General features: G+C 40.0%; 1 protein-coding gene across 1 annotated transcript; it reads right to left on the reverse strand.

Annotated features, from left to right (window-relative positions):
- Positions 1–17,400: 17,400 nt before the first annotated feature.
- CITED2 (Cbp/p300 interacting transactivator with Glu/Asp rich carboxy-terminal domain 2) lies at positions 17,401–20,762 on the reverse strand. Its single transcript, XM_001370310.5, has 2 exons — positions 19,578–20,762; positions 17,401–19,034 (listed from the first exon to the last, which is right to left on the reverse strand). The coding sequence occupies exon 2, from the start codon at positions 19,024–19,026 to the stop codon at positions 18,286–18,288; it is 741 nt and encodes a 246-aa protein (XP_001370347.1). The 5' UTR covers positions 19,027–19,034; positions 19,578–20,762; the 3' UTR covers positions 17,401–18,285.
- Between the last annotated feature and the right edge of the window lie 2,258 nt (positions 20,763–23,020).

Raw genomic sequence — 23,020 nt, forward strand, 5'->3', positions numbered from 1 at the left:
GTATATCTATAAATATGTATGTAATGTATGCTATATACATATGAAATGCAATGTGCTATAGACATATATGTGTTATATTAGTGTAAATTATTTATTTATATGCACACACGTATGTATTTGTATATTTTATATGCTCAATAACCAAAATATACATATAATGTTATATATGTATGTGTGTAGAAACACATATATGTATACGTGTACTGGGTATCTCCAAAACCATAATGAAAAATATGGATATAGATTGGGACTACATCTACGATTTCATTAGTGTAAAGAAATTTCCTTAACCAATGCAATTTAATATCTTCTCTGCAATTTATAGTCTGCCGTTTCCACTATACTCTGCATCACTTTTGAGGCCTCAGGCAAAATTTCAGAAAGATTTTCTTTGCCTTTTGATTGTAAAGTTAACAGGCTTCTGCCAACCCCTCCTTCCTAGTACTTCAGCTCTCCCCTGGCCCTTCTCTTTGCATGCAAAATCTATTTAAGCAATATTGAGCCTCCTGTCAGAGGAAAAGGAAGTGGTTGATAAGACCTATTGGCCTTCTTCTGTCTGTAGTTTCCTTGCTCTCCATTTTCATTTGTACGTTTCTTATACAGACAAGAGCCCAAGAGAATAATTTACCCCTTACCAAGCCAAATAACTGAACTTTAGTTAATGAGCATAGTCTACAGTTTCAAGGGTTTGGCTGGCGGGGTCCCTACATGCAAATGTCTTTACATTTTATAAATGGAGTTTTAGAAGTCTTGATACTATTGTATAAGTATTCTTTGTCAAATTACTTCAACTAAAGAGGGAATAAAAAGATAGGGAAGGTGGGATTTAATTGAAGAAGAAAGAGAGAAGTTAGAACATGAATAAGGATAGAGGTTTTGAATATATTGCAGCTATTTAATAAGGACACCATCAGAAGCAACCTAGATGACCCATAATAGGTGACTTGTTATATAAATTGTGGTAACTTAATGTAATAGATTATTATAATGCAATTAAGACTCATAAGTGTGAATAATATAAAGTAGGAAAATCTTTATAAAATAATGCAAAGCATGTTAGTGTGTATACCAGAAAAGAATACCAATTTATTAGGACCATATAAGAAGAAAAGTAAATGAGAATGAAAGAATTTTTTAAAATCTTGATGGAGAATGAAAAGTTATGATATTATAAATGAATGAATGGAAAGTTGATATGCTTTGAAATAAATTATTTAAGATAGGTATAGCTAGGTTGAATGGACACTGGGAGAATTCCATGTGATACTTGAGGTGCTTCTGTAGTGATACCAGCCTACTTTGTGTGCTTTCTATAAGCCTGCAAAAGCGTAGAACTAGTCAACCAGAAAAGTAATGTATCAAGTGCTCTGTCTCTCCCTTTCAGTGTCAGACATGTTACATCTCTCTTTCAGGGTGTTGTGGTAACCTGAGGGGCATGTGGAGTCTCTCTCCTCTACTGCCTGAGCCCCCACTAATTGTGTTCCTCCAATTTGTTAGGTCAATGACTAGCTGTCTCATTCCATTTAACCACTTAACATCAACTGACCTTTAACAAGGGATATTGTAGGAACTTCACAGATATAGTAGGAACACATGTACAAAATCTTTCACCAACACCATGGGGACATAATCTCCCCAATGCCATCTTGATCACAGGGAGGAGATTAGGCTCATAATTTAGCTCTGATCCTAATATGTCCCAGCAAGTTCACATCCAGAAATAGCATCCCTGCCTGAGGAGTCTTTGGCTTACTGGGAAGGTATCCTAAAGGTCACTCTTTATTCCTTAGGGTATGAATGCTGTGCTGAGTGAAAAGCTGGACTATGGAATGACCAATATTGAAGAACCCTCTGCACCGTAAAAACTCACAAGATCATAGGCTTCACTCTCTTGAGTGGTTACCATGCTTTCCCAAGAGTACTAGGGCGCAGAGGAAGGGGCTAGAGCTGACCTATCTTTTTGAATGACTATGCAGTTGATCAAAATGCCTTGTCTTCATCATGTGGTTAGTTGACCAGAGCCAGTTATAGAGTATAGTTGGGAGATGTAATGTCTTGAATGTGGAACAAGAAGGAGGCCAGTGTTACTAAATTGTGGAGTATATAAAGGGTAAGAAATCTAGAAAGATAGGAAGGTGGTATATGAAGAAGTTTAAAAACCAAACAGAGGAATTTTAATTTGATTCTATAGGTAATAAAGAGCAAATATAATTTTTTAAATTGAATTGCAGGTAGTGAGAGAGTTAGTCAATTCTGCATTTTAGGAAGATAAATTTGAAAACTGACTGGAGGATGGACTGGAATTGAAAGAGATTTGTGTCAGGTTGACCAACCAGCAAGCTACTGCAATAGACCAGGTATGAGATCATGAGGGTCTTCTTTCCTAATTATCCTATATATTGCTCATTTTATATATGTTTGTTTGCAAGTTGTCTTCCCCCATTAGATTGTAAGATCCTCGAAAACAGGAGCTTTCTTTTGTCTCCTTTTTGTATCCCCAGTTCTTAGCACAGTGCCTGCAATGTAACAGGTGTTTAATAAATGTTTATTGATAGATTGATAGCAGCAGTATCAGAGGAAAATAGGGGTTGAATAAAATTGAAGTCATGAAGGTCAAATCAACAGAGTTTGACAAAAAATTGGACATGGGGGAGGAGAGAGATTAAGAAGCCCAGGATGACATCTAGGTTGTGGTTTTGGGTGACTGAGAGAATAGTATAATAATAGATACTATTAATAGAGTTAGGAAGCAGGGAGAGTTCAGAGGGAAAAGATAATGAGTTCAGTTTTGAGTATGTTGTTTGAGAAGCTCAATAAGTAACTACAAATTTGAGGTTTGAGGTCAGGAGAAAGACTAGGAATAGATAAACAAATTTGAGAATTGTCAGCATAGAGAATGATAATTAAATCCATGAAAGCTGATGAGGTTATCATATATACCAGTATAGAGGAAGAAGAGAAGAGAGCATTTAAAGGGACACCAATGGCGTGGATAAAAATAAAGCAAAAAAGATTGAGAAGCAGTGGTCAAATAAGAGATCTGAGAGGTTATGAAAACTTAGAGAAAAGGGTGATGAATAGTGTAAAAAACTGCAGAGAGGTCAAGAAGGGTGAGAATTGAGAAAATTTGATTTTGTAATTAAAAGTTTATTGGGGGGGGCATCTGGGTGGCATCTGGGTGGCTCAGTGGATTGATAGTCAGGCCTATAGACGGGAGGTCCTAGGTTCAAATCTGGTCTCAGACACTTCCCAGCTGTGTGACCCTGGGCAAGTCACTTAACTCCTATTGCCTAACCCTTACAACTCTTTTGCCTTGGAGTTAATACACAATATTGATTGCAAGATGGAAGGTAAGGGTTTCTAAAAAAAAAAAAGTTTATTGGCAAATGTAAGACAAAGCTTTTTTCAGTAAACAGGTAAAGTAGAAAGCCAGACTGAAAAGTTAAGGAGAGAGTGAGTGGAAGGAAAGGAGAAGCACCAATCACAGACAGCTTTCCCAAGGTGTTTATTCAGGTAAGGAAGGAGAGATATAGGATGATAGCTAGTGGAAATGGTCAGATCAAGTGAAGGTTTTTCAAGAATGGAGGAGACATAAAAATGTTTGTAGGCTGCAGCGAGGCAGTCCATAGGAAGGAGAGATTAAAAATTAATGAGACACATAAAACCCAGTGGAATTGCATGTCGGCTATGGGTGGGGGGGAGAGAAGGGAAAGAACATGAATCTTGTAACCATGGGAAAAAATTCTAAATTAATTAAATAAAAATTTTCAAGAAAAAAAGATTAGTGATAGAGGAGTGATGAATGAGGGGGCAACCTGCTGGAGAAGATGGGATAGAATACATTACTTTGTGCATGTATAAAGGGTAGCCTTATTAAAAAGAAATGTCACTTCTTCATGTGAAAAAGGATTAAAGAAAGACATAGTAGGGATAGGTTAAAAACCCAAACCCTCCAAAATTTCATTGACTCGGCTAGGCCCAGTCCCCAGTGCCAGGCTACTAATTTTCCCCTTAACCTCTAGGAATTACTCAGAGGATCTGGGAAGGTTGTTTCCCAGAGCTCATGAGCCCCTATCAGTATGTTTCCCTCAATGAGTATTACTTTATATCAATTAGCTAGCAAATTTAATTAGCTTTCCATAAGAGATATTAACTAAGATTGTATAGTAAAAACAGTTGACATAAAACATTCCTCCCAAAAGTCCATGACAACCTCTTCCACAAGTCCATAGAGTCTAGGAGAAACCGGGTTCAAGATTAGCACCTATGTGGCAAAAGGGGGTAGCTCACACCTCTTGGACAGTCTTTTACTGGAAGATACTTACCTTAGAAATCATATAACTTTGTTATACCTGGTAAGGTATAACAAGGGATATATACAAGGGGTAAAGTCCCTTGTAAGGCTTAAAACTGCTTTTCCTCTATGTATCTAGATTGTCTTTGATTCCTGAAGAGAACTCTACCACCAGTCATTACTATTTCAAAGAAACTGTTGGGACACCAAAAAGAAGTCCATTGTACCCTAAAGAGATAATAATGAAAAATGTTTGTACAAGAATATTCATAGCCATGCTCTTTGTGGTGACAAAAAATTAGAAAATGGGGGGCAGCTGGTGGCTTAGTAGATTGAGAGGTAGGTCCAGAGATGGAAAGTCCTGGGTTCAAATTTGACCTCAGATACTTCCTAGCTGTGGGACTATGGGCAAGTCACTTAACCCCCATTGCCTAGTCCTTACCACTCTTCTGCCTTAGAAACAATTCTCAGTATTGATTCTAAGATGGAAGGTAAGGGTTTAAAAAAAATTAGAAAATGAGGGGGTGCCCCTTGATTGGGGAATGGCTGAACAAATTGTGGTATATGATGGTGACAGGATACTACTGTGCTATAAGATATGGTGAACTGAAGGATTTCTATATGAACTGGAAGAACCTCTAGGAACTGATATAGAGTGAGATTAGCAGAACCAAGAAAACATGATACACAGAAAGTGAAACACTGTGGAACAATACAATGTAATGAACTTTCCTAATACAAAACAATCCCAAGAGATTATGAGAAACAATACTATCCGTATGGAGAGAAAGAACTATGGGAGTAGAAACACAGAAGAAAAACAAATGACTTGTCATTTGTTTATATGGCTATATGATTTGGGGTTTTGGTTTTAAAAGATTGCTTTATTGCAAAAATGAATAATATGGAAATAGGTATGTGATAACACTTGTATAAACCAGTGGAAGTGCTTATTGGATCTAGGAGAGGGGAGGGAAGGGAAAGAAAACAAAATATATAAACATGGAAAAATATTTTAAAAATAAAAAATATTTGAATTAAAAAAAAAAAAGTCCAAATACTTTAACCTTCTGAAATTCACAAGATAACTGTCTGGTCAAGGGTGGAAGAACGAGATGCGAGATAAACTCTACTCCTCCCTGACCCCCATCACTTCTCAGGGTCTTAGATGAATTGTCTTCTTCTAGAGGCTACCAAAAGCTTGAACCCTGGGTTCAGAACTAGTTTGTTATTTTATAAAAGACCTAGAAGGCATGACATGATATATGCTTGATTAATGCCTTTGATTGCCTGACTAATTAGTGATATGCTCATAAAATAAAGGTATCAAGGCTAGAGAACTTTGTCAGTTATTCTAAATGAGGGTAGATTGGTTGACTGGTCTCCAACAGTTCATTTATTTATTTGTTTAATTTTGGAAACAGAAGTAGGGGGGTGAAGCTTGAAAGCCATCTTTGCTTTTTCTGGTATTGTCCCTAAAAATGTGGTATCAAAATGGAGTTACTGTCATTCTTATTAGAGAATTTCCTCTTTACCTTAAGGACCTGATTATACAATTCATCCCTTCATTGATTTTTTTCTAATATTTATAGTGATTTGTCTGTTTTATTGCTTTTTACACCAGGATTCTGTATTTATCAATTATGACTTTTTTTCTGAAAGCAACATAGGTATATGAGGCAATCTTATCCATAGACAGAGAAGTTAATTGCTTGATTCTGAGATATTTGGGGCAGGGGTCAAAGGCTTCTCAGTCTCAAAATATCAACCCCTGACATAACTGAAATGAGTGTTTCTTGGGTTAAAAACGGATCTTTTTCTTCCTGAAGCCTTTTAACATATCAATGTTCCTTAGAAGGTTACCATATTACATTAAGGTACAAACACTAAAAGCAATACATTAAGATGTGAATAACTTTGTTAGATCTTTTTCTTCTGGGTACCCATTGAAGAAAGATAGAACATGGAAAAGGGGAGAAGGAAGATAAAAATAAAGAGGCAGGACAGTGGAGACGGCTCTGAAAGAACATAAATGTTCTCTTCTTCCTAATTGTGTCTAAATGAAGAAAGTATTTCTCTTCTGGCAGGGATGCTTTAGATCACCTCCAGGGTATCTCTTCCTACATTTTTTCCATCTCTAATTTTAAATATTCCAGTAAGTCATGAAAGATGTTTTTGTGCTACAATTACAAGGAAGAGAAAAAGATTTCCTTAAGCATATAACTGCTTGGCTGGGTTTTTTTTTTTTTTTGTTGTTGTTGTTGGTCATGTTCATGTAGATGGAAATAAGTCTCCTCAGATCACTCACAGATCTTCAGCTACACCTAGTGGCTCCAAACTGAATAGTGCAAATACTTTCTAGCTCCATTATAGTTCATCATTTCAATAGCTCCTTAAAACTTGGGAATCATTAAGTAAAGAATACACTCTAAATACAATTTTAGTTGCTTTGGTTTTTTCTGGCTAGAGTTTTCAATGAATATGTAGATTTGCAAAGTCTATGGTGACATCTGATTTCCTTAGGGGAAGGAAAAGGGGGTTAACATTTTATCATTAATCCATCATTTGCAAATTATTGCACAGTGGGTAGAGAGCCAGGCCTGGAGTTTGGAGGACCTGGGTTCAAATGTGGTCTCAAATACTTCTTAGCTGTGTGACCCTGGGCAAGTCACTTTATCCCAATTACTTTACCTTTGTCCCTCTTTGTCTTTAACTAAGAAGGTAAGAGTGTAAAAAAACAAAACAAAACAAAACAAAACAAAAACCCTACAATGTGCAGTATGAGTTAGTAGAGTACCTAGGGAACTGTCCCTGGAGTAAAAAAGACCTGTATTCAAGTCTTGCCTCTGGTTATAGACTGTGTGACCCTAGGCAAGGCTCTTAACCTCTTAGGCTCCTGGCAAGGCAATCTCTAGGACAACAAACATTAAAGCAGGTGCTAATTTGTATTAGTAGAGGAATTTTTCTTTCTGGGAGTTCACCATATTAATTAAATCACAGGTGTGTCCAGGAAAAAAAAAGGCAGAACACTGTGCTAGGCACTGAGGTTGGGACTTGTATATTTTAATGGGCTAAATGAGAAGATTTGAGGGAAGAAAAAATGGATACACATATGTCTAGTGCTCTTTACTACTGGGAGAAACTCTAGCACCAGCTTACAAAATGTTGCTTGTCTGCTTCTGAACCTATGAAATTGTGATTCAGCAATGTTTATCATGACGAAAGATATTAATGAGAAGGAAGATAGAAAAGAACCTCAAAATAAAAGGCAACAGAATGCTACAATTGATCCCAGGTACATAACTGCTCTTAAAGTACATGTCTTACAACCATTAAAACTTAGATATAATAAAGAGTGAGCACACTTTAGTGCAAAAAGCCTTGGGCTGCAACCTTGGATACTTGGATACTAGTTCCAGATGTGCTAGGTACCAGCTGTGTAGCCAGCCACTGCATCTTCTCTGAATGTCAGTTTCTTAATCTGAAAAAAAAAAGACAATATAAAACAAGAGAAAGAATGTTGGATCAGGAGGCAAGTCAACCTTTTAATTTCCCCTTTTATAAAATAAGAAGGTTGGAGGGGGCATCTAGGTGGTTCAGTGGATTGAGAGTCAGGGCTAGAGATAAGAGGTCTTGGGTTCAAATGTAGCCTTAGACACTTCTCAGCTGTGTGATCCTGGGCAAGTCATTCAACTCCCATGGCCTAGCCCTTATCACTCTTTGCCTTGGAACTATGTCGTTTTCATTCTAAGACTGAAGGTAAGGGTTTCAAAAAAAATAAAGAGGGTCTTACTACTAAAATCCCCTACAAATAAAAACAAATGATCCTACTTCTCTCTCACACAGAAATACTTTGAGAAAAATTTGGGTGGTGCTTTTTTTTTTCTTTTTCTAATAAGCTTTAAAGTCCCATTGTCCTTAGAGGCAGTGGAGTGGAATGGCATTGGAGCTAAGAAGGGTGGGAGGCCCTTCTCCAACATTTACTGGCTATGTGACTCAGGGTATATTACTTAAGCTTCTAGTACTTCCACGTCAAGGGCAGCTAGGTAGAACAGAGGGGTGGCACTGGGTCTGGAGTCAGGAAGACTCATCATGATTTCAAATCTGGACTAAGACACACTAGCTGTGTGATCCTGGGCAAGTCACTTCACCCTATTTGCCTCAGGTTTCTCATCTGTAAAATGAGCTGGAGAAGGAAATGGCAAACCACTCTAGTATCTTTGCCAAGAAAACCCCAAATAGGATCATGAAGAGTGGGACACAACTGAACAACAGGGATATCAAAGGGGTCAGACAGGTGGCCAACAGTCTTAAGTGTGGCCTGAACTAGATTAAAAAGGTATTGGGTAATATTTAACAAAATAAACAATGATGCAAAAAAGATAGATAGATAGATAGATAGATAGATAGATAGATAGATAGATAGATAGATAGATAATAGAGCAAGGGCTAGGAATGGGAAATCTTGGATTCAAATATAGCCTTAAGATACTTTCCAGCTGTGTGACCTTGGGCAAGTCACTTAATCCTGTTTGCCTAGACCTTGTCCCTGTTTTAGAATTGTTACTAAGATAGGACAGAAGGGTTTTAAAAAATAAAAAATGAAGTTGCCATTATGGATTACTGGCCTGATTGTTTCTACTGGAGTTTCATACCAGTACTCTAGTTAACTCTCTAAGACTCTCAAGTTGAAGAAAAGGCAGCAACCTGTGTTGGGGAAAATTGTTTCTTCATCCTAGAGTTCCTTATATCAAGGATATCACAGGTCCAGTTTTTATCCTATAATTTTCATATATGTAACTTTGTATCTCTGGGAACATTGTGTCAGAAACCTTTTGGGGGGGGATTCCAAGAAATTAAGGTATTTCTCTGGGCCAGATTTTATTGACCATTTTATTGAAGGGGCGAATTCATACATCTAATTGAAATTGCTGGCTAAGCTATGCACCTAGATGATAGGATCATAACTTCATAGAGAGCTGAAATGGGATCATGGCAAGGTGGGGAGATAGATAGATATAGATATGTCAGGATGGACATAAGTTTGAGTCCCACCTCTGACATATGTTGGTGGGGTGACTGATCAGATCACTTAATCCCTTGATATCTCATGCAGCTTGTGAAGGCACAGGCTCTAGAATGTTTTGTCTTGCTTTGTTTTTCTCTGTCAGGAGCAGCTGAAGCAGCTGGTGGTAGAATGGATGAAGTTCTGGGTCTAGAGTCTGAAAGACCCAAGTTCAAATCTGACTTCATATATGTAACAGCTATGTGACCATCGACAAGTCACTTAATCTCTGTTTGTCTTAGTTTCTCCAACTATAAAATGGGGATAATAATAGCACTATTTTGAAGGTTGCTTTGAGGATCAAATGAGATAATATTTCCAAAAAATACTTAGCACAGGGTTTGGCACATAGTAGATGCTATTAAAATACCTATCTCCTATAAGGAAAAATACATGTACAAGAATATTCATAGCTGCACTCTTTGTGGTGGCCAAAAATTGGAAAATGAGGGGATGCCCTTCAATTGGGGAATGGCTGAACAAATTGTGGTATATGTTGGTGATGGAATACTATTGCCCTAAAAGGGATAATAAATGGAGGAATTCCATGTGAACTGGAACAACCTCCAGGAAGTGATGCAGGGCGAGAGAAGCAGAACCAGGAGAACATTGTACACAGAGACTGATACACTGTGGTACAATCGAAGGTAATGGACTTCTCCATTAGTGGCAATGCAGTGTTCCTGAACAACCCAGAGGGATCCAAGAGAAAGAACACTATCCACATTCAGAGGAAGAACTGTGGGAGTAGAAACACTGAAGTATAACAACTGCTTGAATACATGGGTGGAAGGGGATGTGGTTGGGGATGTAGACTCTAAATGAACATCCTAGTGCAAACACCAACAACATGGAAATAGGTTCTGATCAAGGACACATGTAAAACCCAATGAAATTGCATGTCAGCTTCGGGAAGGGTGGGTGGAGGGGAGGGAGGAATAGAGTATGATTTTTGTAACCAAGGAATAATGTTTGAAATTGACCAAATAAAATTTAAAAAAAAATTAAAAAACAAAAAAAAAATTTTAATTGAAAAAAAAACCTATCTCCTTCCCTTCCTTCCTTCATGGCTCTCCTTTTCAGTCTAGTGAAGACTGTGGACTTTTTCTCAGAATGTTTTTAAATGCATAAAACAAAATACATAGGAGAAAAAAGGAAAACAATTATATTTTTAAATTATTTTCTAAATTTTTACCTTCTGTCTTATAATCAATACTATGTATTGGTTCCAAGGCAGAAGAATGGTAATGGCTAGGCAATGGGTGGTAAATGACTTGCATAGGGTCACACAGCCCAGAAGTGTCTGAGGCCAGATTTGAACCCAATCTCTAGGCCTGGCTCAATCCACTGAGTCACCCACTGCCCCTTAAATTTTTTTTTTTAAGTTCATAAATCCCAGGTTAAGTACCCCTAACCTAGGAGTCTAAGTGGCAGAGAAGGTGCTGATCTGTACTGTGAGAGGAAGTTCCTCACAGAAAGCTTCCTGTACTGATGACTTGGAAGCCTCAGAGAGGTTGGATATGCCCAGGTAACCCAAGTAGTTAGTGGCAGAGGTTTGATTTGATTCAGGGGAAGAAAGGACATGACCCTGGTCTTTAAATATATCAAGGATTGTCACGTTGGAGAGGGATTCCATTTTTTTTTTCTTCTACTTGGCCTCACAGGCTAGTCCTTGGATCAGTAGAAGCTACAGGGAGGCACATTTCATCTCGACTTCAGAAAAAAACTTGCTAACAATTAGAGCTATTCAAAATTGGAATGCACTGGTTCCCCAAGTAGGAGGTTTTTCCTCTCCTGATGCCATTATTTGGAACTTAGGGGACCATTTGAAAGGGATGCTGTTAAGGAGACTCTTGAAAGGGGTGTTCTGGAGCCAGCTTGCACTGGCGAGATTTTAACTTTTTAGGGTGAGTATTTCTACTTTGGAAATTGGCAATGCTTTAAATCAGGGCTTGATTTATTGTTTGTTTTTGATTGTCTAGACTTAAGGAAGTATTGGAGAAAATGTTAGTGCATATTCAATTTAAAAGTAGGTAATGGTGTGCATTGTGGGTTCTTCATTTTGTTTGTTTATGTTTGTTCTCATGAAGAATAAAGAGATGGTAGTTTTTACATAGGGAGAAAAAAAAACAACCCAAGCAGACAAAAGTGACAAAGAAGGAGTAACGACCCTTGTGGCAGACAACTTATTTACCAATACTGGAAAAACTAGAGTCATAAATCTTAGCCGTCTCCAGCTGCCTCGTTTTGCATTTGAGGAAACTGAAGCCAAAGAGGTTAAGTGACTTATCCAAGGTCCAGAAACTAAGTTTTTGCTTTCTACTGCATCAGAAAATGTTATATGGAGCTTTCATGCATTTGATGGTTCTTATTACATTTGTAAAAACTCAGGAGACCCAAGTTCTGTTCCCTACTCTCTAAGTATATGATTTTAGATAAGTCATTTGTCCTCTGGGTCTTAATTTCCTTCTCTGTAAAATGAGATGGTTGGACCAGATAGACTCTAAGATACCTTACATCTCTAATAGCCTATAGAACTCTTTGAGATCTAAGATACAGGTCATAACCAGCAAAGAGCATGGAGTTAAGCTGCTGCTCTGGCAGCTCTTTTAAAGTCTCAATTTAACTTTAGTAGCTCAAATACTCTCATTCAAAAGGCATCTTATTTTATCCTAGTCTAACTCCTTCTCCAGTATAAATTCCAAGTACTATAAAAGTTGCAAGAATTGCTTATAGCAACTTTTGCTCCGCTCTATGGATTGGGCAGAAGCCCCTCCACCCCACTATTTGCATATGTGCTATAAAGCTCACCTCACTAACCTGGCTTCACTACATGCACGCTTTGAGGCAGAGTCCTCAAAAGCTTCATTTTGCAGTCCAAAATACAATCACTTAACCACAATACTGTAGAGGAAATAAAGAACAGGTTTCTGATTGGCAATGGAGAATCATGGAATCATGGAAAAATTCCAAGAATTCAGTAAACCTCTGCACTCTTACCCCTCTCTGACTAAATCTTGCCCAACCTAGTTAGGGTCAGCAAATAGGAAGCAAGGTATGATTTCAGTGGTTCTCTCCTTCCACTTGCTTTAGTTCCCCAACACTTGGTCTCTCCATGTGGAAGGATGCCTGTTTTAAAATAATACAGGGCTTAGTTTAATAGCAAAAATGTGCTTGTAGCAAATCCCCATACCTATTTTTTGAGGACCAGGTCACTTTTCAGCCTTTGATAAATAATTGTTCTTATTAGTTATTCAACTATTGATGTGGGTCTTGAATCAGAAACTGCCAGAGCTCCAGCCACTATAAAGGAGCTCCTGAATAGATAATTCATGTTCTAGTCCACCCCCTTTCTTATGCAGAAGAAGACACTGGGGCTCCGAGATAAAATTCCATTACTAGTAAGTGACAGCCAGAATTAGAGATTTGGTCTCTAAGATACAATGGAAAGGGCTCAGAATTTAATGTCAGGAGATCTAGATTTGAACATTAACCCCTTTTCATTCTGTCTTCAGTTTCCTCATCTGTAAAATGGGGGTGGAGCAGTAGATGATTTACAAGGTCCATTCCAGCTCAAAATACATGATTCTATGAATTTTAGTTCATTGCTTTCCCACAACACCTTGTTTTACCTCCTCCTCCTCCTCCTCCCCCTTATCTTTTCACAATCAGTGTTGCCCAATAGCTTGCGATTATTTACTGGGACCACAAATTGAATTTCCCAAGATTAACAGGTTCCTATTTTTCTCAGGTTTTTAAAAAATTATATATATGTATATATATATATGTGTGTGTGTGATATATATGTGTCCATAGATGAATTCTACAATGACTGATAGCAATGGCCCTTAGAATGTTTTCTACAAATAATTTGACACTTAAGTGAGTGAGTGAATCTTTCCCCTTTTGTTCCATTCCTCTACCATCTGAAACAGGGAACTATATCAAATGGCTAAAAATGATAAGATATAGAATAGATGAAGCTTGATTACTTTTAAGCAAACTGCAAAGACTTAGAAAACAGAGTACATCCCTTGGCAGAAGCATTCCTCAATTTTCCCTTCCAAATCAAATATTAGGGGAAGGCTCCTGAAGACATCATTTCTTATTTTGTTGGGTAAAAAATAGGTCAAGTAATTTAAACCCGTCCGTTGCTATTATAATTCTGACATTGCCATTGTAGTTTCTCTTCTGGGAGGAAAAAAAGAAAAACAGAACAGAGGATAATGGTGGTTCACTAGTTCAGTCATTCGATGTGCTACCTATTGTTCCCTGGGCTGAGGCTTAGCTTTTACCCAGCATTGGAGCTCCGATTTTGATGATAGTGGTACAGTACTGCAATGAATAAATACCATCTCTGAAGCTATGTGTAACACCTCTTTTGTGTTAACAAAACAATACCCTGGGAGAGTATGCGAGAATCTGAAGCAAAAAGGGGAAAAGAAAAAGAAAAAGAAAAAGGGAAAAATTTTTTTGCCAATGGCCCTAGCCCTAAATTCCCTGAATTCTTAATTGTTTGGCTTTTTCTTTCTTTGGGGTGAGATTTTCATTCGTTCTTTTTTCTTCTTTTTATTTGTGTATGTGCAGACAATGTTATCTGCCAAGTTTATTTTAAAGTAAATTTTACTGAATCAATTAGACAGCTACACTCCTGCTCATTAAAGATCCCATGGCACTTTTCACAAGAGTAGAGCTAGTGGGCTTGGTCAAATTCCAATTTAGGTAATTGCATTCTGCATACCTAAATTCTCCCCCCAGTGTCCCATTGAAGACATTATTATTCAATCCTGCCCTGAAATGAAGACATTCGAATCCTATTGAGAGGATGCAGAGCAGTTGTCCCAACTCCACCAGGGTTGGCATTTCAGTTGTCCCTTATTACAAAGCTCCAGCATGGCAGAGTGATCATGGGAAACACCCTTTCTTGCAGTTGTTCAAAGCATGGCAGCCATGGTGTCTTTTTCAATAAGAGCAAGAGGCAAGTCAGAGCTTTTTCACCAAATTGTCTGAGGTGCCCTTTGATGAGGAAAAAGGCTCTTCCCTTTCCGGGAGGATTTCTGTTCTAGATCCTTCTCAGGCCCCAGCTGAAGGGAGGTTTTCCACTGAAATATCTGGCTTCTGCCTCACAATTGAAATCCGACAGTGTGAAGGAACAGCGAGGGTCCAATCTTTCTTTAAGAAAGCGGTTCTTGCTTTTCTCAGCATCTTCCACAAGGGGGCGAAAACACCCAATGGATTCAGCACTGGGAAGTTTACATTTCAAAGCCGGCCACCCATAATAGATTAGTGGATTAATATTTTGCTCTAAAGGATCTGGCCTTTAATGTTGACATCAATTTATATCTATCCCAGGCTTTTACAGTAGTAAAAGTCATGGAGACCATAAACTTCACAATAGATGTCAGCCTTTTTTTCTACTTCTGCTCTGCAGCGCACCCCATAAACAGCACTGATTAGGTAACTGTTCTTAAAAGACCCATCCATAGCTGTAACATCTTTATCAGCCTCAGCAAAGAGGCTGCCACTGGTGTTTTATCAGCCACCAGACAGTGATACCATTTTTATTAATGAGGCCCTATTTTTCTTACATGTGTTTATTATGCTGGGCTGTTGTTTATCATTGATCTCTCCTTGCAAATAAAGTGAAGACTGTCTATTTATGGACATGGTGGAAATGAACTAAAGCTCTTCTATAGCATATTAGAACTTTTTGACAAACAGCCAAAGTACGGAGGTCAAGTTTCCCCATATGCTATAAGCAACTTAGTAGGAAGCAAGACCACAAAAGATTTTGCAAATGTCTGCCAGTAGCCTGGTAAACTAGGTCACTGTACAGGTTTCATTAATCAGGTTGTTCAAACAAGGAGTTATTTTTCTCTGCTTAAGAGCACTACAGATATCAAATAGAATCCAGCCAATTGTTGACCAGAGGATAGTTTTAATGAAGAAAAAAAAAGATTCATTCAAGAGAGGAAAAATTAGCATTTTTACTAAAGAGAAATTTTTGCTTTTAACCTAGTTCTTGTGTTTGATTTGCCTGCTCTGGCAAGAACAGACTCAAGGATCTAATAATAGCCCTTTGCCATCTCTGCATCTATACATGCATGGTACCAGCATTCTCAGGAACAGGAGGAATTCAGTGATAGAGCAGGTGTTGTGACAATTCCCTGGCTTAGTAAATGGTGGGATGGGGGAGGGGGAAGAGGGAAGAGGGGGTGGGGAATAGAAAAGGAAATTGTTTTTCTACTTTTCCCCAAGTAAAAACAATGCTTCCAAAAGCTTTCTTTTCTTTTCTTTTTTTCTGGCACAAGTGAAAAAGAGCTAGACTACAGAAAAGGATTTGGATATTAATATGCATGCAAATATATTTTCCACTTGAGCCTCTGAAACAAACTTACTGTGAAAATGCTTAGCTTGGAAGATTTACTGCTGATTGCAGATGTAGTATTGACATGCTGGAGTGAAGGAAAACTTCAGTTTAACTAACTATTTATTAAAGTAGAAAAATGTGGATCAGCAGATACTGATGACTTTCAAGTGGGGGGGGAGCAAAATGGGACTTGCACATTGCAAAGTACTCAAAGAAGTGGGCAATGTATACCAAGTTTTAAATTTAGAAGCATCAACTACATATATAAAAAATTCAATGGGATATTTGACTTCATTTTATATGCTCAAGCTTTGAAACAGAGTTTTTTGGCTTTAGCACAGGATATCATCTAATGAATTAAGTCCATCCCTAAAACTGTAATTTGTTGGAATTGATACAAATTATAAGTTAAATGGGTTTTGATGCTAGATACATTGTAATATGACACTTCACCAACACTTCCCTACTTCCATTCCCACCTCCAAGCTGTCTTAAAAAGTTGATTTGGGGATTGAAGAGTCTACCTGTTAAAACAGACAAAATCCTACTTTTAAAATATTAATAGTACGCTTTCTCAAGCCTTTACCACTTTCCAAAAGGTTAAGTAAAAATAAAAGTCTACATCCTTTTGTGAATTTAGGTGTGTTGATTTTATAAATAGAAGGAAGTCATGGAAACATTAAAGGGAAAACAAAGCAAAATTCTTTTTTCCCACCAACTCAGATAATGAGATAGTAACAATATTACCTTTTCTCCAGTTTCTTTTTTTACAAGGTAAAATCTGCAGCCCCTGTAATATAGTTATATTCTTCTTTCATTACACACCCAAGTAAAATTTCAATTACTTTTTAACCTTTGGTGCTTGTCAGTCATCAAAAAAAAAAAAATCTTTGGACCTCAAAGGTACAGAACTGTAGAATACTGAATGGGGTTTGGGGGTTGGGTGGGAAGTGAAGGTAGAGAATGATAGAATTTAATTACTTTTGAATGGAACCTGGTTAAATGACAATTTAAGTCTCATTAATAGAATAAGAAGACTCCAATCAAAAAAGTGAGGGGTTTTTTTTGGCAATGGCCACAAGCCAGTCAGAAGCCTTTTCTGGAATGGAAATTACATGCCGCTCCATTTTTCTGTAGAAAACCCAGTCATGTCACTAAAGAGAAATTTTGTTTATATTTTTTACGCCGCACCCCAAAGCAGTGTTATTGATCAATCTATAAAAAGAGAAACCAAGTTTCAATGTAAATGAAACAGCATAAGATTAAAATTTAATAAAACTTGCAGGCTTAGTTCTTTGAATGTGTTGGCAAATGAAAAAAAGTTGCTCTGACAACTTTGCAGTTTGGAATTAACCCACACCAATGTTCCAATGATAACAATGTGGTGTGGTGCCAGTTGTGGTTAAATCCTACACCCTCCCTTCCCCCCTCCCTCCTCCTTAAGCTCACCATGACCTGCATTGGTGCCATGTAATTTCTCCTTTGGAATGTTTGTTCTCATCAACAGCTTATTGTTAAAGTGGTCCACTAGGGGGTGGGGGCTGGGGGGGGGGGTGAAGGGGTAGAGGAGGGAAGCAGGAGGGGGAAAGGGAGACTAAAAGGACCAACCAAAAAATCCAAATGACAAAAACACCCCCAACCCTTTATAAATGACTTCTAGAAAAACTGAAATATTTCTTAACTTTTTATTGACATTGGCAAATTAAAATAGAATAAATTAACAAGTATTTTTTCAAAAAAATGTTTTGTACAAAAATACTGTCAAAATTTCCTAAAAAGCTTTCAACACAGTAGTATCTTTTTCATGTACTGAATAAACTATTAGCACAGTGTCAAAAATGTTGAAGACAGAAACAAAATAAAAATCTGTGAAATGTTGCCACTGACTACATTCCACACCATATTATTGTCTGTACATATGGGGGAGGGGGATGGGTAGCAGACTTTAAAGTAACAGTATTACTTTTCCTGATCCAGAATGGTTTGGCCCACATCTGTTTAAACTTCCAGTTTAGCATATTTTTAAAATTAGTCTGTACTCCAATGCATAGTTAAAAATGAAGCGAGATGGCAGCGTTTGTGCAGTAATATCTGCCCTTCAAAGTTCATGCAACCAACTAATGCAATTTTTCCTTCCACTCATAATTTGAATGCAGTTCAGTCATTTGAAACCATCTACAAAATCCACAAGATTAAGCAGTTTGCCAAGATTAATATCTAACAGTTGAGCACTTTAGAAATTAAGTGAGGAAAAAAGGAGAAAAAAACAGAAAAGAGACCGAGTTAGCTAGATTTTACTACTACATAAGGGAGGTGAATGTCAAGGCTACAAAAAAAACAAAAAACCAGAAAGAAAAAAAAACAGAAAAGTGGCAGCAATTTTCTTTTAAACCAATTTGTACAAGTTTTATAGTTTACTCTGTTTTCCAAGTTCTCAAACCGTTCAAGATCTGAAAAGAGAGATACTGTGTCTAAGGGAATGTTTTTAATTCACACCGAAAAAGTCGGGATCTATTTTCTTTTGTTGTGGTTGTGGTTGTTGTTGCTTAAATTAAGTCAGCAGCTCACTCTGCTAGGCTGCTGTTTGCACACGAAGTCCGTCATAAAATCAAACTCGTTTTGTCCCAGCCAGAGTTCAGGCAGCTCCTTGATGCGGTCCAAACCCATTTCTATCACTAACGACATGAGCACTTCCTCGTCTATGAAGTCAGTGTCTATGACATTGGGAGGCAGCATCGCAGCGGGGACGTGGGGAACCGAGGAAGGCATGTTGCTGCTGCTGTTGCTGCTGCTACCGCCGCTGTTGCCGCTGCTACTGCTGTGCTTTGGGTTGCAATCTCTGAAATGCTGGTTCGTCCCGTTCATCTGGTGGCTTGCAGGATGCAAATCCGGCATATAGTGGTTGTGGGGATAAGGGTGATGGTTGAAATACTGGTTGTTTAGCTTCTGCAGCTGCATGCTGGCCGGTAAGGAGCCTCCCTGGCTGGCGACTGGGGGCCCCATGAACTGGGAGTTGTTAAATCTGGCCGTGGGGGGCATGGTGCTGGGGGGATGACCTCCATTCACAGTCCCTGGCCCCATCGCATGCCTGATCCCGCTAGTGGCATTCATATTCCCAGCGCCATAGTGTATATGCTCGCCCATTAAGGCATTGAAGGCGTGTTGTTGTTGTTGCTGGTGGTGGTGATGGGGGCTTGGAAACTGACCCATTCCCATCCGGTGAGCAGGGTGGTGATGCAGCCCGTTGGTGCCATCGGGGAAGCGCCCGTGGTTCATGGCCATCATGTGGTCAGCCATTTCCAACCCTGAAAGTTTAAAAAAAATGCAGAAAAGATGTATAAATCCCCACCACACGTGTCTCCAAGCTCGCACACCCTGCTCCCTAGCCTCCCAGCTTCTGCCCGCAAACAGAGCTCGCAGCCGCCCTCCGTACACTGAATCGAAGGGTCCAAGTCCGCAGAGCAAACGCCTGCCGCCGCCTCTCCTGCCCCACTTCCTAACTCCCGCAGACCTGCCACCCAGAAAAGTGCCCGACGCTGCAGAACCCGTCCCTTTCCCTGCAGGGAAGCACGCCCAGCGGTGCCCCCCAAACGTCTCCCCAATGTGTACCAAATGGGGGAGGGAGGCTAATTCACCACCAAAACAAAACAAAAAGCAAAACAGGGCAGTGGGGGGACGAGAGCCGACACCCCAGAGGAGGCTAATAAAGGAAGTCTTCTAGAGCCCCACCACGAGAACTTTTAGAATGAAATCCACCCTACCCATCCTGTTATTTCCCTTGCACAGGCTACCGCTCTTCCTGAAGGCAAACCCTCTTAAGTTGCAAGAGATTCGCCGGCAACACTTACCTTCTCCGGTCTTTGCTCTTTCTGCTCACAAGGTTGTTGGTAAAATCGCTCAGTTTAAAATCCGCCCAGCTGCATATAGAGTATTTTCCTGGTTTCCTCCGAGGTTGGTTACGTGATATTATTAGTGTCGTTTTGTGGCGGCTGCTGCTGCTGTTGCTGCTGCTGTAGCTGCGCCTGAAGACCCAAGCCCCTTTCTCTTTTATTTTCCCCCAAGCCTTCCCCTTACTCCTCAGTGAGGCTCATCGGCATTTGCCAACAATGAGCTATGTTTCTTACAGCTTTGGCCACAGTTAATATAGGATTTCAGGAAGGGAGGAGCAAAAGCCTCACAAGCAATCAAAACGAAAACCTGGAGTCCAGGCTGGCGCGGCTCAGACTCAACTGGAAGGGATCCAGGTAGTCCAGTCCCCCTCTGCAGGGCGGCACGTGTGGGGGATGTTGCTGGCTAGGGCTCCGCCTGCGGAGCGGTGCGCCCGGGTTGCAAAGGAAAGGGGGGCTGTCCTTTCTCACCCTCCATGCGCCCCTACCCCAAACCTCTTGTTCTAGTCCCTCCCGCCCCACGCAGAGAATAACGCACCCCAAGACTCCCAGCCTGGGAAGCGGAGAGCCTGCCCCGGAGAGATAGCAAAGGGAGGACGCACCCAACCCCCCCCCCCAGCACTAAGGGTGGGGGAGGTCTCCAGCTGTTATCTCCCCAGACCCCACAACCTAACCACCTTTCTAGCCCTCCCTAACCTAGTAGTTTGGGAATGCCACCTACAGAATAAGGAGAGCAGAGAGACAGAGTGTGTGTCTATTGCTGAGGGGAGGGGGGTCAGCTTAGTTTTCCTCCACCCCCACCCTGCCTCCCTCCGGGATGCAGTTCTGCAACCTTGCCCCCGCTCTCTCCTCTCTGCTTCTCTCGCCGTTTCGAAGAATGGCTGCGCTCCTTCGAGTGCCTTTGAAACCGCCTGGCAGAAGAATGCCCACACCCCCAAGGAGCCCTTCCCGGGGTTTGCTTTGTGTTACTGGGGAGCTGTGTACTGGCTAGACCTCTTTTTTTTCTCTTCCTTTCCCCCCTTTTTGCTTTCAAGGGCAAGGAGATAGTGGAGTGGGGGAAGGGAGAAAAGGGGGGAAAGCGGCAGCTGTTGCAGGTGGACCAACTGCGGCTAGGCAGGCATGTAAACGGGGCTCCGCCAGTCGGACTCCCCTCTCGCGCACAGCCCGGGAGATCCGATCCGCGCTTTCAGTGTCACTCTCAGTTCCTCCCGTGGTACGTGTGCTTTTGCTAAGTTTGCGTTTGCTGCTCCTGGTAGCTTTGGCATCCGAGCTGAGGCGTCTCTGCTCTGTAAACAAACTCAGCGATCCTAGTCCCCAGATCCACCTTTTTGCACATACACAGTTTCTTGCTTCTGCTGTTGCCCTTGATCCGGGAGTGGGGGTGTGTGCAAACTTGCACAGCCTCCCCCTAGGCTTTAGCCCGACGGTTTGGGGCTGATTTAGAAGCGAATGGGTTGGTAATTAAGAAATGCAAGGGCTGACTAACGCTGCAGTTGCTGGAAAAGGAAAACAAATAGATAACATGGTAATCGCTTTGTAAATAAAGTAGTTCTGGAGGTGGGCACGTAGCAGCACGTCCCATATAGCGCAGAGCTTACAGACACTGTGGTAGAACTCTTCCTTTTCAGTGAAATTGTTAAGTGAGGCAATATGATAATAATAACCTTGTTCCGCAGAACGCTGCACAACTGGCCTCTTTGCCCATTTGGCTCATTGACATGCAAATAAAACCCCTAATACCAGTAGTACTAGCTGGTCAGATCTTTCTCTCCCTTTTTCTCACACAAGGAAGCTGAGTTGTTCTCGAGCACAATAATTACCCGCCCCAATGCCTTGTATCTAGTAAAGATCTTAGTTAGCACGCTGAAGGAGGACTTATGTGCAGAGTTGTTCCTTTAGAGCTCAATAGCCATTGAAGACTTCCTGCTGTGAATGTGGGGGGGGGGGGGGTTAGGGTTTTTTTTTGTTGTTATTTTTTCTTTTTTTTGGTCTTTGCCCGCAAGACTTTTATAAAGCCCTTATTTCTCGAGAACTGGAGATAGTGATAAATTTCCCTTTTCAGGAATTTGCAAAAGATAGGTAATTGGAATGTACTTCCACCCATTACCACATGGTCTGCATCCAACAATGTTTTTGAACATTGTTATTGAATTTTTCCATAGCATCTCATCTCTGTGTAGGCAAGACTTGAAACACTCCGAAATATTCTTTTTGGAGCTTGACCTAGAGAACACACGGCATTACTATATGCAACAGTTTCTCCTCTTCTGTCCACCCTCCCCATTAACCTATGGTTAATGGATGTGCAATTATAGAATCAGAGGCCTGGAATAGATCTCCAGGGATTGTTTAGTCCATTTCACAGCTTCTAGGCAGTAGTGTATCTAAAATCAGCTCTCGAAAATATTGGTCCCTCCTATTATTAAACATATCCACAAAGATTCCACGTCTCTGAATATTTCAGTGACTCGCTGCCCCATGAAATGTTTCTGAATGTCTAATCCTATTTTTTTTTTCTGGCTGCTTTTAAGAAATAGAGATAGCTACCATTTAAGTGGAGTGCTCTAGTGGAAAAAGCCAAGGGGATTAGGAGGCAGAGAACCCGAGTTTGAATCCCCAGCTCCCTCCACCACTGGCTGCTATCTATATGACCTTGGGCAAGTTTCCTTGAGCCTCAGTTTCCTGATTTTTAAAATGAAGGGGGTGAATTTTCTCACTCTATATTTCTGATCTCAAGCAGCATCATATTGTTCCAAATCCATAAATAGGCCCACAGAATAACACCATCCCCACGAGTTTTTTTTTTGGGGGGGTGGTAAGGAAGAAGTTTAAATTCACAACCAAGTCCTATTTAAGATTTGGCACCAATACACTTTGTAACTGGATGAATTCCTTTACTTTTATGAACCTTTCATAGGATCATAGATTAAGAGCTGGAAGGGATTTTAGAGGTCATCAAATCCAAGGTCTTTATTTACAGATGAGGAAACTGAGGCAGGGAGAGGTCCAAAGTCCTGCTTGAGGTCATATGCCTAGGAAGGATTCCAATGCAGGCTCTCTGATTTTAAGTCCTGGATTCTTTATACTCTATCTTTCCTCACCTGCAATGCTCCATCTCAGGGGATTCTTGTCAAGAAAGTACTTTATAAATATGTTATGATTTTAGATATTCCCTTGTCCTGTACTTAGTGGAAATGGAGAACTGCTTGTACAAAACAGTATTGTACCAGTACCTATACAATATCCTATTATTCTCTTAGAAAAGGTAATTAGTAAAGGTGAAGATGGTTTATAACACTGTTCGTACACCTTTGGTGTGGAGGCAGGTCTCTTCTGTGCCCCTCAAGGGTTTGAGGTGCCTCATCTCTGAACTTATATTGGAATTGGTACTTAAAGGACAGAAT

This window comes from Monodelphis domestica, chromosome 2, assembly GCF_027887165.1.
Source record: "Monodelphis domestica isolate mMonDom1 chromosome 2, mMonDom1.pri, whole genome shotgun sequence".
Taxonomy (NCBI): Eukaryota; Metazoa; Chordata; class Mammalia; order Didelphimorphia; family Didelphidae; genus Monodelphis; species Monodelphis domestica.